The sequence below is a fragment of the Saccopteryx leptura genome, chromosome 2 (assembly GCF_036850995.1).
Source record: "Saccopteryx leptura isolate mSacLep1 chromosome 2, mSacLep1_pri_phased_curated, whole genome shotgun sequence".
NCBI lineage: Eukaryota > Metazoa > Chordata > Mammalia > Chiroptera > Emballonuridae > Saccopteryx > Saccopteryx leptura.
The window spans coordinates 62,853,362-62,872,597 of record NC_089504.1 but is presented as its reverse complement, the minus strand read 5'-3'; the positions used below and the strand labels follow the sequence as shown (position 1 = coordinate 62,872,597).

At 35.9% G+C, this 19,236-nt stretch overlaps 1 protein-coding gene across 4 annotated transcripts in view; it reads left to right on the top strand.

Moving 5' to 3' along the window:
- The window catches only part of RFX3 (regulatory factor X3), a 317,044-nt gene that overhangs the window by 186,871 nt on the left and 110,937 nt on the right, over nt 1-19,236 (top strand). For all 4 annotated transcript variants that reach the window (XM_066368076.1, XM_066368075.1, XM_066368072.1 and 1 more), the window contains exon 3: nt 3,780-3,877. In XM_066368076.1, coding sequence (XP_066224173.1) covers nt 3,780-3,877 — 98 coding nt within the window. The remainder of the gene's footprint in view (nt 1-3,779; nt 3,878-19,236) is intronic.

Here is a 19,236-nt window from a genome sequence, read left to right as displayed (position 1 = left end):
ACAGTTACCTTCACTGTATATCTGCCGGAGAATTCTCTAAGCTCCTGTGTGTCTGCAAAAGGACTTCCTTTCTTTTTTGAAGGATATTTTACTGGCAATGGGGTTGACATATTTTTCTTCTCATGACTATAAAGATATTATTTGATTGTCTTGGGCTTACATTATTTTTGATAGGGAGGTTTGCAATCATTATAATAGTTTTTCCCCAGTATATAATGTGTCACATTTCTATCTCCTTAAATATGTTTTTCTTATTCTCTGATATGGTTGTTGTATCTATACATTTGCATACATTTTACTTAGATTGCATGTCTATACTTTTAACCAAATAAAGAAAAGTTTCTAGTATTCTTTCTTCATTATTTTTGTTTCTGTTTTCCTCTGGGATTTTACTTAAAATATATTTAACTACTTGATATTGTCCCATAGTTCACTCATTGTCTATTCCTCATTTTTTTTTGTTGTTGTTGTGTGTCCCTTATTTATGGTAGATAGCTTTTATTGCTAGATTTTCAAAATGGCTGGTTATTTTTTCTGCATTATATAATCTGCTTTTAATCAGTGAGGTTTTCATTTTAGGTATTGTATTTTTCAACTCTACAAATTCTGCTTTTGTGTGTGTATGTGTGTGTGTGTGTGTGTGTGTGTGTGTGTGTGAGATAGAGAGAGAGAGAGAGAGAGAGAGAGAGAGAGAGAGAGAGGGAGAGAGAGAGAAGGCAGGGACAGACAGGAAAGGAGAGAAAAGAGAAGCATCAACTTATAGTTGTGGCATCTTAGTTGTTTATTGATTGCTTTCTCATACGTGCCTTGACTGGGGCCTCCAGCTGAGCCAGTGATGCTTTATTCAAGCCAGAGACCTTGGGCTTTAAGCCAGTGACTTTTTGGTCTCAAGCCAGCAACCATGGACTCATGTCTATGATCCCAAACTCAAGCGGGATGAGCCTGCACTCAGGTCAGCAACCTTGTCATTTTGAACCTGAGTCCCTAGCATCCCAGGCCGACACTATCCACTGCACTACTGCCTGGTCAGGCTCTTCTTGGTTCTTAATAGCTTCTTTTTTCTCATCATGTTCATGCTTTCCTTTAAATCTCTGTCACTGAATATCTTTCATTTCTATATCTGTTTCTATTGATTTTTTAAACAATTTATTCATTTTGGGGGAGGCTGAGAGAGAAGGAGAAGGAGCAGGAAGCATCAACTCCCATATGTACCTTGACCAGGCAATCCCAGATTTTGGAACCAGTGACCTCAGCATTCCAGGATGACACTATTCACTGCACCACCACATGTCAGGCTCTATTGATTGGTTTTTGTAATGCATATAGATCACATTTTTCTGCTTCTTTACAAATCTAATAATTTTTTATTTGGTGCTGGACATTATAATTTTGTATGTCTGGATTTTGGTGTCTTTCTATAGAAGTGTTAAATTTTGTTTTGTATGGGCAATTAAGTTACATGTAGATCACCTTGATCATTTTAAGGCTTATTTTTTAGCTTCGTTAAGTTGGACCTAAAGTAGTTTTTACTCTAGTGCTAGTTTAACCATATAACTAGTGCTTTATCTTTCTGGTGTTTCTATAGCATGCTCTAGGTATTCAATAAAGTCATATAACTGTGGCTGGTCAGAATTTGAATATCCCATGCACATATTTCATGTGCTTCCCACAAATAGCTTAGTATTCGGCATCAGACTCAAGGGGATATCTGAATATTTCCAGATCTATTTCTATGCTTAATGCCCTTTCTGTTACTGTCTGCACATTTCTGCTGTATCAGTATCTGCCTCCTCACCTCTGGGAGGCCATGTCATTACACTCGATGTCTCGCTTCCTGCTGTGCAGTCTGGAAAATGATTCATGTCAAGAGGCGCCTCACTGCAGGGTTAAGTTTCCTTGTCTGTTTCCCTTCTCTTATGAACCACAATCTTATGATACCTTTGGTTGAATGACTAAAAACATTTTACATCTTTCGTTTAGTTTTCTACTTGTTTAGGTTGAAGAGGGCATTTTCTTATCCTTCCTCTATAAACTCTATTTCAAAGTAACTGAATTATTAATAAAAGGAATTTCTTTATAGAAGTCTACTAATAAGTGAAAGTGTACAACAGAATTAGAATTAGACTACGAAGTTTGCAACCTTCATTCATTGAAATACTATCTCTAGAAAATTATCCTTTTTGGCTATCTTCAGGTAAAACATGGATAGGGAGCATCATAATAAAGGGATCCAGCTGACATCACCCAACCCCACTGATTATACATAACATTGCAGAGATACAATTGGCTGTTACTTGGCAACTGATATGATGCAAAGGGAAGTATACAGCTTTTCAAAACACGAACCGGTTCAAGGCCCACAATCTGACTACCAGATTATATGACATACAGGAGACACAGGAAATTAAAGTATATCTCAGGAATGCTATCAGCCAAATTTAGTATTCCAGAAGTTTTACACAATAAATTATACAATTTCTTCTTTTTCCTTTTTTGAGAGGAGGGGAGATAGTGTGACCAACTCTCACATGCACCCCAACCAGGATCCACCGCAACCACTGTCTGGGGCTGATGTTCAAATCAACTGAGGTTCCTCAGCACTTGAGGCCAACGCCCGGACCAACCAAGCTATTCTCAGTGCCCGGGCTGACATTCAAACCAATCGAGCCACTGTCTGCAGGAACGAAAGAGGGAGGAATGGAGAAAAGAAGCAAATGTTCACTTCTATATGCCCTGACTTGGGGATCAAACTTGTGATGTCCTCATGCTGGGCTGACACTCTATCCACTGAGACAACAGGCCAAGGCTGATTCAGTTTCTTCAATAAGTAATCATCAAGAAACAAAAAAGATGGAAAACTATTAGAGATTAAAAGAGAAAGATAAGAAAGATACAAATGTAATATGTAGACCTTGTTTGGATCTTGATGTGAACAAACCAACTATAAGAAGACATTGGAATAAGTATAAAAATTTGAACAATGACTGGATTTTAGATGATATTAAGGAATTATTTATATAGATATAATTTTAAAGACTTTATTTGTTGGTTTTTAGAGAAAGGAGAGAGAGATAAAAAGGGGGGAGGAGCAAGAAGCATAAACTCATAGTAGTTGCTTCTCATAATGTTCCTTGACTGGGCAAGCCCAGGGTTTTGAACCAGTAACCTCAGTGTTCCAGGTCTGTGCTCCATCCACTGCACTGCCACAGGTCAGGTGGGAATTGTTTATATTTTATATGTGATATTAGTATTGTGTTCAAGTTAAAAATGGTTCAGAAACAAAAGGACAGATTTACCAGTAAAATATAATCTCTGTACTTGTTTTTAAATAATCCCATGAGGGGTTGAAAGGGGAGATCTGGTGACAAATATTTATCTTGGATGATGGCTAGATGAGGTTTACTATAGTATTTATTCTACATTTAAGTGTTTGAGATTTTCTATTATGAGTTTTTTAATTACAAAATAAACTTAGCTTTAACAACCCAGGGGAAGAGAGTTTCATAAATTGTCCAAATAAGTGAGAAGCTTTCAGACTTTTCACCCAAACATTTGAAGCATGTATAAACATATATACCTGCAAGAGTGTCGTAGACTATATTCAGCCTAATTACTGCAATTGTTTGGGCCCAACCAGTATAACTATCTTGAAGGATCTTAAGCATCACATCATAAGCCACTCTCACATTCATCATCCCTGGAGAGATCTTTGAGGTAAATGTAATGCGTGCATTTTTTCCTATCTACCTCTCACCAAGGTCCTAATATTTGTTTTTCAGGTACAGCAGGTACAGACTGTGCAGCAGGTGCAACATGTCTATCCAGCTCAGGTGCAGTATGTGGAAGGAAGCGATACTGTCTATACCAATGGAGCAATGTAAGTTTATGTGTGATAGTCTTTTTTAATTTTCCCGCTTGAGGCCAGAGATCTTCTACCAGAACAATTTCCATGGTGTATCCAGTCCAGCTGTGCTCCTTCTGCTATATGTCAGCTAATAAGATTTTCTCCAAAAAGGCTTATTTTATTATTTGTACTACATAGTCCTAGTGATTTGCACAATGTAGAATAGGATTATACATATATAATATATATGATATATGACTAACTGGACTGTGTCTATATGAGTACATACACACAAAGTCCAAATATAATGAAATAAATATGTGGACATTCTTGGTTAATTTAAGAAGTACTTCCGTTGTCTCTTGCATAGTTCAAAAAGGAATATTTTCAGGAATTTTTAAAAGGTTTTTCTATTGATTTGAGAGACAGAGAGATAGAGAGAGGGAGGAAGAGAGAGAGAAAGGCAGAGAAGGGAGAGAGAAAGAGAGCGAAAAAGGGAGAGAGAATGAGGCTTCCCCAGAGAATTCTAACTCCCCTTTGCTTTCATCTTATTGGCCATAACTGTGTCACCTAGCAATTGATAGTGGCTTGGGAATTTGGGGATGAGAGTTTGTAGTCTTTGTGTCTATATGCTAGAAGGGCATCAAGGGTAAAGGGTAGTTGGAATGGGTGTTGAGAGAGTTAACTCTGGTATTTATCACAGTCATTTATCATTGGTCCAAGGTAGGGTGGAGAGATTATTAGTGTGTGACTTTGTGAAAGGTATATAACCTGCTCTACTTTTTTAATCTATGAAAGGAATATAATCAGCTTATCAAAGAGCTTTGTGTAATATCTAAGAAATAGTAAACAGTAAATATTAGTTATTGCTATAAAATTATGTACTGTAAGTTATTTATTTATTTACATTTCAGTCTTCTATTTATACTCTGAATTCTACATATTACCTTGTGCATTTTTAAACTACCCCACCTCTGACCTTAGGGTCTTCCACATAATAGGTAAATGTGTGATCAATGAGTCAATTCATTCATAAAACCTTGGCAAAACAGCAACTCTAAAGTTGACTTTTTAAAATTATATGGCTCATTTAAGTGCAGAAAGGATTCAAAGTAAATATCTCGTGCCAACATGTATTTTGTATGGCCCATTAACTCAGTTGGTTAGATCGTGACTAATGAGGTCTAGGTCATGAGTTCATTTTCCACAAAGTCCAATTAGCTTTGATCTGGTCTGTATGGGCCCAGATTGTATCTCAGCTCCAGCCAGTCATGCCATAAATGTGCAACCTGGGTGCATCTAAAGAATAAAGAAAAAAGGTGCATTTTTAAAAATCTTACATTACTCTTAAGTATAATTTTTAACTAAGATTCTGCAGCATTTTCATATTTACTAAACATTGTGTTGCCATGAGTTATATTCAGAGTTTTAGTAGCTAGACGGCTATGAATGTTTTTTTCTCAAGTATAACAACAAAATTTTTTTTTTCTGCAATCACTAGTCCAATTTTTTTTCATTTTGTAGTGCTGATATTTTATGTATTATTTGCACATTTTTGTCACTAATGTTCAGTTAGATTTCTTACTCTCCCTTTTCTTATTTTATATACTTCCACACATGTTAGAAAAGATTATTCCATATTCTTCCACCATACAGAACAGCCAACTAGAGTTTTATCTCTAACTTGGGTCCAAATCAAATTCCTCTGTCTGTCTGGTAAGAAATGCTTTTTGTTGATGATACTCCCAGAAGATGAGAATGCAGATGTTTATCAAGAACTTTCCAGCACCCAGTGCATGGCCCTACAGCCTGTGCATGATCAGTTAGTAGTGCTTCACTGATGCTCCTGTCACCAGCATCCCCATGCCACGTAGCCATACGCACAGGTCTCACTCGAGAGGTGGTGATAGCACTCACAGAGATGTGTCATCACTTAAGGAAATGTGTAATCATTATAATTTGATGATACTAAAGTGTTTACCTGGTTCTCACTGTGAATGTGAGCATTTGCTGCCAGCATGACAGTCATACAGTCTGAGTTAGTGAGTGAGCATATATTTAAGTTGAACAATTGAAACCGCTTTACACTGCTGGGACTTGGAATGGAATAACTCTTTACTCAAGGGAAAAGGTAACTTAATTCCCTTTGCTCCTGTTTATTTTATCATGGCCTCTGTAGTCACCTAGGCTACGTCATCTATATATTTTCTTAGAGTAGTTTTCCCAAAAGGAGTTTATCAAAGGCTGGATCAGTCTTATCCATTTCTACAGATTCTGTGATTTATGATCTCTAATCACTTAGAATACTGTAATTTAACCTGCTGAGAAACATTTCATATAATGTAGCAATATTCCAATTCAATTGAAATTTGTTGATGTAACTAAGAAATCAATTTTATAAATGATTTTTTCTTTTTCTTAAGATTTTTATATATATTCTATCCCTCCCTTTTAATTCTCCCCACCCTTTCCTGTCACCCCCCCCTCCCCATATTATTCCTATTGATATTGTGTTTGTAGAAACAGCCATTTCCAGGGACTTCTTGGGTCTTCCTCTCCTGTGGTGTCATGACTTGAGTGTGATATAAGGACTTAGGAGGTGGTGGTGGGCAGGCCCAGCAAGGCGGGGTGTGGCTGCATTGTGGGACCATTTCCATTCCATCATGAGTATCCCCCCTGCTCATCTCTACAGTCTCACCTTGTGCTTGGGACACTCACAGGGATGTTCTCATGTAACAGACAATCTGCATCAGTGGTACATGGGTAATGGTAGTAGAAGGAGCAGCCTTTGTTGTTAGCAGCCTTTCTCCTCTTTGACTCACACTTCCACCACTCACTCCTCCGTCATGGGAGTCAAAGTAGGAATAAATGCATCATGCTATATCATGACCAAATTAAAAAATCTTTTAAAAAATTATTATAAAATATTTTTCTTATATCAACCACTCTTTGAGCTTAATCACTGTTGAGAGATGTTTGATGTTTTAAAATACAAAATACTCAAATGTTCATTGCATGGGTATCTGTTATAAGGCTAAACCCGCAGAAAGCCATCTCATGTCTTCCTGTTTAGATTATAGATTTCTCATCAGCCTCAATACAGAATTTTTAAAACTGTGTTTCATACAATGTTAGTCCATTTTATGGTTACACAAGCAGGGAAATATTGCACTGCACAAGGCTCTTCTTTTGAGGTCTCTAAATTCCTACTACTAGTCTTCTAAAGGCTCTGAATAACATAGGAAAGAAACACAGTGTTTTAAAAATTGAACCACAGAACTTTCTTTCTGAATAATATCTAATCATCAGCTGGCATACTTTGGGTGGTGTTACATTTTTAATATATTGACATTGAATAATTTATTCAAAATCTATAAGCAAGTGTACTGGACTCACGTTTTCAAAATAGTCATTGCTTGAAAGTCATGTAGTTAGTACATTTTTTGAAGCCATCAATCTTTTTCTATAAACTTTAAAATCTACTAATAAGGGACCTTAAAAGAGATATTCTTCAAGTTCTTTTTTAAAATTTTTTAGTGCAATAGTTTCAGGATTTGTGGATACATTTTTTATTTCTTTTATTAAAATGCTTTCTTCTTTGAAGAAATGACTGTATGAATTTCTGTAATTTGTATGGAGAGGGTGCTTTCTTCATTTGTGCTTCTACTGATACACACATTCAAATGTAGAATCTGGTCTCTCATGTGGATTTCAGGAAGTATATGGCTGATTACTTAGGAAGTTCCTGGAGAGATAGCTGCCCATTGTGGAAAAGAACACCAAAGTCTTTCTACAGCTAGAAAGGGCCTATTTCATGAATCCCATAACAATTCCTTTCTCTCCCAAAATGGACTTTCAAATATGGCTTCTCAGAATGTCAGAGTTAAGAGTGTTGTAGAGATAGTTTATTTCAATTCTTCCAACTTTACAGATTAGTTAACAAAGGTTCAAATAGTTCATAGAGTTCTTATTTTTGGACCCTCAATGCATGGTTCTTTTTACTGATCTGCAGGTGATGCCATTTGGTCTTGAATTATTTGGACTGTTTGGGGAAAAGAGTTGACCAAAGTTAGAAAAAAATTACTAAATTTTATCCATTATACTATTGCATTATTGTATATATAATAATTGAACCTGTGGCTTTTTAAGACTAAGCTTTTTGTTATTCATATAAATATTACTTTGATGGTTTTTAGAACCCCATCTTATACCTTTATATTTAAACTTATTTTGCAAATATATAATGTTCTTTGTATATTCATAAAAATGTGGTAAAATCCATATGGAACAGTTTTTAAAAATCAAATGTTTTAAATAGCTTTTAAGAGAAAAGGCTGTTTATTGACTGCCCTGTCTATGTTCCTTTTTATTATTTTCCACTAGTAAATTAAATAATGCACATTAATTTGTAAGGGCAGTTTGTTCCATATTTTCATATTCTGTACGTTGACATCCAAAATAATTCTACATGATAACAATTGGAAGAGTTTAGACATCAATTTTTTTCCTCCTTTCCTCCTCACTTTTTTTTTTAAAAGGAGGAAATGAAAGAAATCCACATGTGCTTTTTTAGGTTTGGATTATTCATTTTCTTAAATGAACTTAAGAGACCCATGTTCAAGTATCATTTCTTACACTGACTACAATATAACCTCAGGAAAATAACATATTTGCATCAGAATTCCTAATCTAGAAAATGAGGATCAATAATTAAAAAGTATTACTTAGTTAACCAGGTCTTGTATTGTCTGAAAAAGTATATTCACTTTTTATAAGAGTAAGCACACTAACTGCAAAAGTAAAACATGTTAAAATTTTCTGCTTGAACAAGGATTTGAGAGCTAGAGTGAGAAGTCTTTGTTGGGGGATATATATTTGAAAAAGTTGGCAATTATGATAGGGGGCCTCACAGAGACTAAGGTTTTTTAGGATATGATTATAGTCCTCCAGCTATGTAAAGTCTAAGGTTGAAATTTGTGATGACCAGAAGGTTCTAGAGAGGGTAGTGCCAACAATTCTTAGTCTGGCCCTCAAAAACAGTCAGACTAACAGAGTTGCCTCCCAGGGAATGCTCTCAGGTCTCAAATTGCTTTTATTTCAGCAGTGTACCTCATTTTGGATATTGAGCATACCACCTATTTACCTGTGTTAGTACTGTGCTTGGTCTCAACGACATATATACAGTGCACACTTTAGCTGTGCATCCATTTTCTTAAGACTCACTGGATGGTACTGTATATCCATCTCATTAACAAGTGCCCAATTTCTATATTTCTCTATAGTAAACCCATCAGGATTGACCACATATTATTCAGCCTTTTCCAAGCTGACTTTCTTCTTCACATGATGGTGAAATTGCTCTTATAAGGGTCATTGGTGATTTCAGTTGTTATATATCATAGACATTCTTCTAAATTAAATTTTCTTAATCTCTAACAGTCAACCAGCCAGCTACTCTATCCTTGAATCACTGTCTTCTTTTAGCTTTTTCTCACTATGTTCTTAAATTTTCTTCCTATCTTAATTGTATTCTTCTCATAGTATTGACCAAATCATTTTTCTGTTATCTAAACTCTGTGTACATTTCCCTACTGTTCTCTAACTGAAAACACATTTCTTCCATAACAGGACTACCTATTATTCTCAAAACTATCTATTTTTAACTTATCTAACATTTGTCTTTTCCCAACTAGAACATAAGTTTCAAGGAGGCAGATACCTTGTTTATTTGCTCTCCATTCTCTCTCTACTACCTAGAACAATTAGTTGTGCATGATAAGTCCTCGATTTGTATTTATTGAATAAGTTACATAAAAAAGAGCATTTAATGACAGGTAAAACACAAACAGGCTACTTGGTAGTTTTAAATACACGGTAAATAAACAATGGAACCAAATTGAGATGTTGCTAACCATAATATTAACATCACTTATCTTTTCCAGGTTTCCTTGTTTCTTTTTTTTTTTTCAGTACAAAACTCTTACAGGTTTATGCACATGTACATGGTTGCTCAGTGTGTTTTCCTTTCTCTTTTGAGTAACTATAATTACTGTGCTGTACATTAGATTCCCAGAATTTATCCATCTTATAAGTTATTAAAAGTTTGTATCCTTTGCCAACATCCCCCATTATTCCCACTGTCAGCTCCAGGAAAGACTCTCTGCTTTTATATAAAGTTTTATTTTTTTAATATATACAACATATGAGATCAGACTATACTTATTTTTCTGTGTCTTATTTATTTCACTTAACACCACGTCCTCAAGGTTCATCCATATTGTTCCAAATGGCTGACTGATATTTCATTTTACATGTATGCTACATTTTCTTTAACTGTTCATCTTTCTTTTTTTTTTTTTTTTTTTTTTTTTTTTGAGGCAGAGAGAGTCAGAGAGAGGGATAGATAGGGACAGACAGACAGGAACAGAGAGAGATGAGAAGCATCAATTATTAGTTTTTTGTTGTGACACCTTAGTTGTTCATTGATTGCTTTCTCATATGTGCCTTGACCTTGGGGCGACAGCAGACCGAGTAACCCCATGCTCGAGCCAGCGACCTTGGGTCCAAGCTGGTGAACCTTGCTCAAACCAGAGGACCCCACGCTCAAGCTGGCGACCTCGAGGTCTCAAACCTGGGTTCTCTGCATCCCAGTCCGACACTCTATCCACTGCACCACCACCTGGTCAGGCTTTAACTGTTCATCTTTTGAGGAATACAAGTTGTTTTCATGTCTTGCCTATTGTGAATAATGCTGCAGTAAACAAGGGAGTACAGATATCTCTGAGATACTCATTTTATTTCTTTCAGATACATACCCAGAAGTGGGATTGCTGGATTATATAGTAGTTTTAAAACATATACATAGGCAACCCAGAAATAAACTCATACATAGATTATATAGTCAACTAATGGTTGAGAAGAATACATAATAAGGAGAGGATAGTCTCTTCAATAAATGGTGATGGGAAAAATAGATATCAACACACAAAAGGATGAAATTGGACCCGTTTCTTATATCACTCACCAAAAATTAACTAAGATTAGATTGGAGTCTTAAATGTAAGACCTAAAATTGTAAAACTCCTGGTGGAAAACATAGGGGACACCAAAAGTGCAGGCAACAGAAGCAAAAATAAACTAGTTGAACTGTGCGAAACTATAAAGCTTGAGTACAGCAAAGGAAACCATTAACGAAATGAAAAGGCAACCAATAAAATGGCAAAAAATATTTGCAAATCATATATCTAATAATGGGCCAGTATCCAAAATATATAAGGAACTAACAAAACTCAGCCAAAAAGCAAATGATCTGATTTAAAAATGGACAAAGGACTAGGCATTTTTCAGAGAAGATGTACAAATGGCCCACAGTTACATGAAAAGGTGCTCAGCTTCACTAATCATCAACAAAATGCAAATGAAAACCACAATGATATCACCTCACACCTGTTAGGATGGAAATTATCAAAAAGATAAGAGATAACAAGTGTTAGTGAGGATGTAGAGGAAAAAAGGAATCCTTGTGCACTGTTGGTGAGAATGTAAATTGGTGCAGCCACTATGAAAAACAATATGGATGTACCTCAAAAACTTAACAATAGAACCACCATATGTTCCAGCTCAGTTTTTCTTAATTGCAAATTTAGACCAGTGACTCTAACAAAATTTTTATGATCCATTTCTGCCAAAGTCGATTTAAGTTTATGAATCCATTTCTTTGACTTCTGTTGTCTGCAGATGACCTGTATGTATACTTATTACGTGCACCTTTTTGGTATACTTCAATACTCTTAGAGCATCCTGACCCATGGTGGCACAGTGAATAAAGCATCCACCTGGAACTCTGAAGTCACCAGTTCAAAACTCTGGGTTTACCTAGTCAAGGCATATATGAGATTGATGCTTCCTGCTCCTCCCCCTTCTTTGTCTCTTTTTCCTCTCTAAAAATGAATAAAATACTTAAATAAAATAGAACAAAAAAAATTCTTAATAGAGCAATGGAAATTTTGATAATGCTCTCATGGATAGCTGCCCAAGAATATTAAACTCCTCTATACCAGTAGACTTTAAATTTTTAAAAACTAAAATAGACTAAAAAATTAATAGTTGTGCAACGGAATTTTTTTCCCCTTCATACCTGTGAAAGTCAGGCTTAACAGTTTTAGTCTCCCTCAGGGGGTCTCAGAGTGTGTTTACACCATCACTTTGACATCACCCGAGAACTTACTAGAAATGCCCTCTTTTGGTTCATAGTCCAGTTGTACTGAGTCTGCAAATGTGGGAGTGCAGCCTAGCAATCTATGTTTTAAAAAGTCCTCTAGATCATTCCGTTGCACCCTGAAGTGTGAGAACCACATTTCTTTATTATAGAAGTAAAGAATTCAAATACAAAGTGTAAATGTCTAGGTTATCTTTTGTAATGATAGTAGGATATAAAGTTATGATTCCAATACTCTGTACGTTATTAATACATATAGTAATAAAATACTGTATATAATGACAAAGTTCAATTAGTTATTGCAAGAATCATTATTGACTTTTAGTGTTCATTCTTGCATTCTTCTTTAGGTGAGGTAACAGCTCAATAAATGCTTTTATTTTTTACTTATTGTAAATAGCAGTTGAAAATTAGCAGAAATAAGTGTGTTTCTTGAATTTAAATGAAGGCAAGTATTTTATTAGTCTTACTGAGTAATATTTATTACTTTATATTTAAACTATTGTTTTTTATTTTTTGCTAATAATAAGAGTTTAAATGTCAGGTCATTTGAATTCCTTTCTGATTACTGTTTTCCCTTTGGTGTCTCACGAAATGGACATGTCCTCTTTGGTATGTCTTCTGCCTTTAGTCTGACTTGGAGCATTCAAGAGAAGATCTTTATAGAAACTCAAAATAAGTAGTGCGTGCTGGCCAGCCAGATATTATGTACACATGAATGCAATTTGTTGAAGCTTCCAAATAATGTTGCCATTTCTGTGCAGGGCTTTGGTGACTGACATGAAAACTTCACAATGGGAAACTGAGGCAGGGTTCTTGGTTTCAAGTAGCAGACACCAATTCTGGGTTTTATTTAAGAAAACAAAGAATTTATTAAAAAATATTTGTGATTCAGGAATTTCCAGTAAATTGGAGAATCAGGCTGAAGAAAGACAGGTATAAGCAATGTTGGTATAGATAAAACCATAGATAAAACCACATCACAGAAGTAGTCCACAACACTGTACCCATCTCAAACGCTTTCCACCATTGCTACCAGTGGATTTTCATCATAGCTCTCAAAGAGGGGTAGTAATTCCTAACCTGTGTGATTCTTCCTAGTCTCCCAATTCTCCTGTTTTTCTCATGTGCTCTCAAACTTTTCAAAAATAAAAAGTTGTTCATTCTGGCTGCCTTCACTTATTTCCTCAGTCTTGCCACCACTACATGGACACACCTATCATTATGCCTAATGATCATATTTTAGAATCAGCTCATATGACCCATCTGCAGTATTGAACTCTATTTGCTCCTTGTTTGCCCCTTGAGTTACCATTATAGCTATGTCCTAAGGCCTTTGTTAAGGTTGTTTCTCAGTATGGAATTTCCCTAACCTCCTCCTACCCATGCTCTTTACTCCTGTCCCAACTTAAAACAAATCCAAACCTCTTTCCATAGTCCATAACAATGTGTTTCAAGGTTTTTAAACTAGAATACACAGTGAGAAAGTTAAATGTTTGTATTCTATTCAGGTAAATATACACATGCACATATGAGTAAGCACACACACATACCATATATGAATGTAATAGAAAAGTTCCTCAGAATAATTCCTGTCCTTACTAGGTGTTAATATGCTCTGACCCTGTCTAATTTATTTATTTATTTATTTTTTTACGCTGTTGTGTCCAATTAAAATTGTGGATCAGGATCTATAGTTTAAAAAATTTTGTTGGCCCTGGCTGGTTGGCTCAGTGATAGAGTGTCGGCCTGGCGTGCAGGAGTCCTGGGTTCGATTCCTGGCCAGGGCACACAGGAGAGGCGCCCATCTGCCTCTCCTACCCTCCCCCTCTCCTTCCTCTCTGTCTCTCTCTTCCCCTCCCGCAGCCAAGGCTCCATTGGAGCAAAAGATGGCCTGGGCGCTGGGAATGGTTCCATGGCCTCTGCCTCAGGCGCTAGAGTGGCTCTGGTCGCAACAGAGTGACGCCCCGGATGGGCAGAGCATCGCCCCCTGGTGGGCGTGCCAGGTGGATCCCGGTCGGGCCTATGCGGGAGTCTGTCTGACTGCCTCCCCATTTCCAGCTTCAGAAAATAAAAAAAAAAAATCTGTTTATAGTACTTAAGTAGTGTTCACTTACTTTTAAAACCTCATTTCTTCCTAATATCTTTCTCATTTGTCCAGCCATTCTAGACTTCTGAGTTCTTCCTAAAGACCAGAATTTTTTATGTGTTTTACCTATACTCTCTTTCTGATATAGTTTTCCATAGGGCTGACTACCATTCATTGTTTAGATTCAACCTAAATCTCTCTTCTTTAAGGGTAACATTCTTGACTAAATTTTCTAGTATGCCCCTCCCATTTATTATACTTTAATATATCTATTTTTCTTTTTCCATAGACTTTAGAAAATTTCTAATTATCTCATTTTTGTTTCTTTTGACCACCTACTCCTTATGTTATGTAAACCTTATGACAGTAGTAGAGGTTATGTCTGTTTTGTTCCTTTTATTCTAGGTGCCAGAATAAATGCTATGTAAATATTTGTTAAAAGAATGATTACAATGTTTTATAAAAACATAAAACATTGCACTAATGTAAGTTATTATAATGATCAATATTACTGTAGTCTATCTTCACAATAAATTTTCCAGTGTAAAAATTTGGAAGATATTTTATTCCTTAATATGCCATTTTCACTACCATTGCTTGATTTTATCATTGACTAGCTTATTGGTGAGAGAGGATATTCATGACCTGGGTGAAATACAAAACACATAATTTAGAGATATTATATATCTTTTTTGTTTTGGTATTTTCCCGAAGTTAGAAGCAGAAAGTCAGTCAGACAGACTCTTGCATGCACCCGACCAGGATCCACCTGGCATGCCCACTACGGGGCGATGCTCGGCCCCTCTGGGGCATTGCTCCACTGCAACTGGAGCCATTCTAGCTCCTGAGGTGGAGGCCATGGAGTCATCCTCAGCACCCCGGCCAACTTTGCTCCAATGGAACCTTGGCTGCAGGAGGGGAAGAGACAGATACAGAGGAAGGAGAGAGGGAAAGGTGGAGAAGCAGGTGGGCACTTCTCCTATGTGCCCTGACTGGAAATCAAACCCGGGACTTTTACATGCCAGGTGGATGCTCTACTGCTGAGCCATCTGGCCAGGGCTGAGATACTATATATCTTGAATTATGGATAAGATACCTGAAGTTAAAGAAAACAAATTGGTTACAGATGAGGTAAATTGACATAATCATCCCAGTAACTAAGCAAGCAGGGAATATTCAGAGTTTAGCCAAGATATATATATACTGAGGCATGATGGGTTGCAAACAGCAATAATTTACCAAATTCAATGAATCAGAGTCCTGACATTTACATAGAACCTTCTAATAGAGTCAGCTATGAAGAAGCTACTTTCAGCAAGTATGCACATATCTATATGTTTACATTCATTACTGAATACATATACAGAACAATGGAAAGATTTCTTCTATAGAAATAATGTGACATTATTTTCTTAACAGTCTGTGGCAATCAATAAATAACAAAAGGAGCAGAGCAGCATCTTTCAAATGTGAATAGAATTGCTTGGAAATTTAGCTGTTGCAGGACTATACAGTCCAGAAATAGTTGGGCCTGACCTGTGATGGCACAGTGGATAAAGCGTTGACCTGGAATGTTGAGGTCGCCAGTTCGAAACCTCTGACTTGCCTGGTCAAGGCACATATGGGAGTTGATGCTTTCTGCTCCTCCCCCTTTCTCTTTCCTTTCTAAAATGGAAAAAAACGATTCAGAAATAGTTAACTTCTCAATCAGATATGCCAAATATTGCATTATTTTCTCAAACATACGTATTTTGGAAATTTCTGGGGAAAAGAGTGCACAAACAATAACTCATATGTATTCATTATACAATATGAGAGAAAAGCTAATCTAAGATATCAGAATTAGAGTCATTATTTCTAGTACCTAAGAAAGAACTGCTTGTTTTTGCTCTTGGTGCTTCTTTTTTCCCATAAATTCTTCAGTATTTATTCAGGAGCTTAGAATGTTTAGACCATGGAAAGACCTCTTGGGGTTATTTGTGCATAACTCCAGCTCTGAGTCCAGATTGTACTCTAACAAATAGGTGGATGCTTATCTTCTTACCTTTAAAGAACAATAACTAAGAATATGATGGTCTGCCTCTCTTACCCAATCCAATGTTTAAAATCTTCTCTCTTTCTAATTGCAAGTGTACATTATTTGTCAGAAAAAGACTGATTTCCTAATAAAATTGTCCTTTTTCCCTCCCCTAGAAATTGTCAGCCTTTACCCCAGGGCATGTTGCATGTTTATGCAATAGCCAAGCCTTCTCGGGCCCATGGGTCATGATTCAATAATGAGGATAGTTTATGGATTAGACATAGTCTTTAGTGACTTTTACCATTGTCTTGTTCTTTGCTTATTTTCTAGCTCGTGAATAATCTCCAGCTAGAGAGAATTATGAAAATCAAAGAAGGTTGCATTTTGCTGCCATATTTTAAAAAAGCATTTATTTATTGACTAGAGAGAGATAGCTAGATAGAGAGACACATCAGTTTGTTGTTCACTTATTTATGCATTCATTGATTAATTTTTGTATATTTATATGTGCACTAACTGAGGATCAAACCCACAACCTTGGTGTATCGAGATGATTCTCTAACCAGCTGACTTAGTCAGGGCCTTACTGCCATATTTTTATAATGACTTGAAGGCTACAGATATAGATTTTATAAATCTATGGTACATTTGTTTGCATTACTAAATTTCACTGAGAACTAACTAATTATATAAAAGAGGCATGCCCAAAAGATGGAGTGATAAAAATCCCTTGAAATGTTTCTCGTGATAGGGTAGTAACTTCCATAGTCATAGAATTCCAAGTGTGTGACAATAAGTAACCTCTGAAATAATTCCTCCTTTTCTAAATCTTTACCATTGTGAGTATCTCTGCAGATTCTGAGTGAGAGAGGAGAATTCATATGGCCTTTACTACCTGTTAAGGCTATTTCCCAATAGTCATTCACAAATATCATTGACACACAAAAAAGGTAAAAGTTCTTAGATGTGACAAAATGGTTAAGAGTATGGGCTTAGTACAGATTCCAAATTGATTTTTTACCAGCTGTTTTCTTTGGACAATGCTACTCAACCTGTTCAACTTATCTGTGAAATAGGAATTCTAATAGTACCTATCTCACAGAGTTGAAATGACAATTGAGTTAATACCTGAAGCACATAGAATAGTGCCTGTGCATAATAAATTGTCATTATTTTAGCTGTCATTTGTGATTATTATGTTTTGTATGTGAAATCAACTTTTTAGGGGGCATGCTTAAGCATTTTGCTAAGACTGAAAATAAAAGCTGCCATCAGGTCTTGCATCTGTCGAAGTATTTATTGTCCTTTATCTATGTGTATAACTTATTTGACTGTACTTAAATATCAACATCAGATTGTATTAAGTACAGTTGAGTAGGGTCACTGTCATATTCAGTGGCCATAAATTAAGATGACCTCATTTCTCTTTATACTTAAATATGTATTATAAATGGCACTTTTCTCTCTTAAAAAATGTTTTCTATGAGATTGTTTCTATCATCACTCCAAACTAAAATTTGTACCTGGTTTTACTTGGTGTTTCTTTCTGGAATGCATCAACTTTACTCAGTGTGCAATACTTTCAGAGCACTATTAGTATTTTACTAAAATTTACTTCATAAATTATATTACAAGTGTAATTTGTAATTAATTCAAATGGCCTGTTTTAAATATTACATACAAATCATTGAATAGCATAATTTCTCATGTTTTAACTAAACAAAAAAGGATTTATGTTTTATAAATTTTTAAACTGTTATGTCAGATCATATTTTAATCTGTTGATTAGTGTGCCCACAGTGTACCAGCAACTGTGTTAAGTATTAAGGGCACAGGTGGAAATAAAACATAACATCATGGCAGTACAAAGACATGAAGAACTTAACAGTATGTTGAGAGTTGTATTTCAGGTATGCACAGGGTAGGCATTAGGAAAATACACAGAACAAAGTTTAACAGCCCTGTGAAGAGGGCCACAGAGGGCAAGAGGTATGGAAAAATAATTTGGAGATAAGGTGATGCTTGAAGTGAGAGTTTATGAATGATGAAGACAAAGGAAAGGAGTTAAAGAAAAATGTAAAGGCCTTTCAGGCAAAAGAAATCATGAGCAACAAAGCAGGAAGGCAAAAGAAAATGGCACTTTGGGATATCAGCAAAAAGGTCAGTGTGATGTGAATATAGAAAGCATTTTAGGACATGACTAGTACCAAGACCAAAGGCTATGTAGGCACCAGCCCTGCTGGTTCTTGTAAGGTCAGTCAAGGGTTGTGAATTCCTTCTGGAGGCAAGAGAGAATCATGGAAAGGTTTTTAAGAAAAATTTTATTTTTGTATTTGCATTTTAGAAAAATCCCCTTGGCAGCACAGTTGATTGATAGAGATAGATTGGAAGAGAGCCCAATTAGAGGAAGGAAAACCAATTAGAAGGCAATTATAATGCAGAATATTATACATGTGTTGAGCACGGGTATAAAGAGGAGAATTGGAAAATTATTTAGAAGGTAAAATTAATAGGACTTAGTGACTGATGTCAGTCTGAGTGAGGAAGGAGCAGTCATTCTAAAGCTGAGGATGGTGGTGGTGCTCGCTCTTGAGAGGGGGAATATAAGAAAATGAACAAGAGAGATAAGGAATTTACTGTTAACTTTTATATAGCATAGTGTTTCCTAGTAAAGACAGCCAGGTAGCTGTTAGAAACCTAGATTTAAAGTTCTTAAAATACAACTGGAAAGTAGAGAAAGTGGAGATAACTTACACAAGATTGTTTACTATGAGCATTTATATGGGTTTATATTATATGGTAAATGTACATGGTTTGAATAAAATGAGAAAAAATAAGAGCTAAACATAGAAACCTCAGAAAAATATCAGTGTTTAAAGTGTCAGAAAAATGGAGCTTTGAAATGTTATTGAAAGGTAGTGGTTGAAAAAGTAAAAAGTGGAAAAGAAATGCCCTATAAACTAAGGCTCAAGAGAGGTTAAGAGAAAGGGAGAAACCTTGTGTGTACACAGAAAATGTTTGAAAATATACATATTAAATTGTCAGTAGTGGCTGTCTCTGAGATG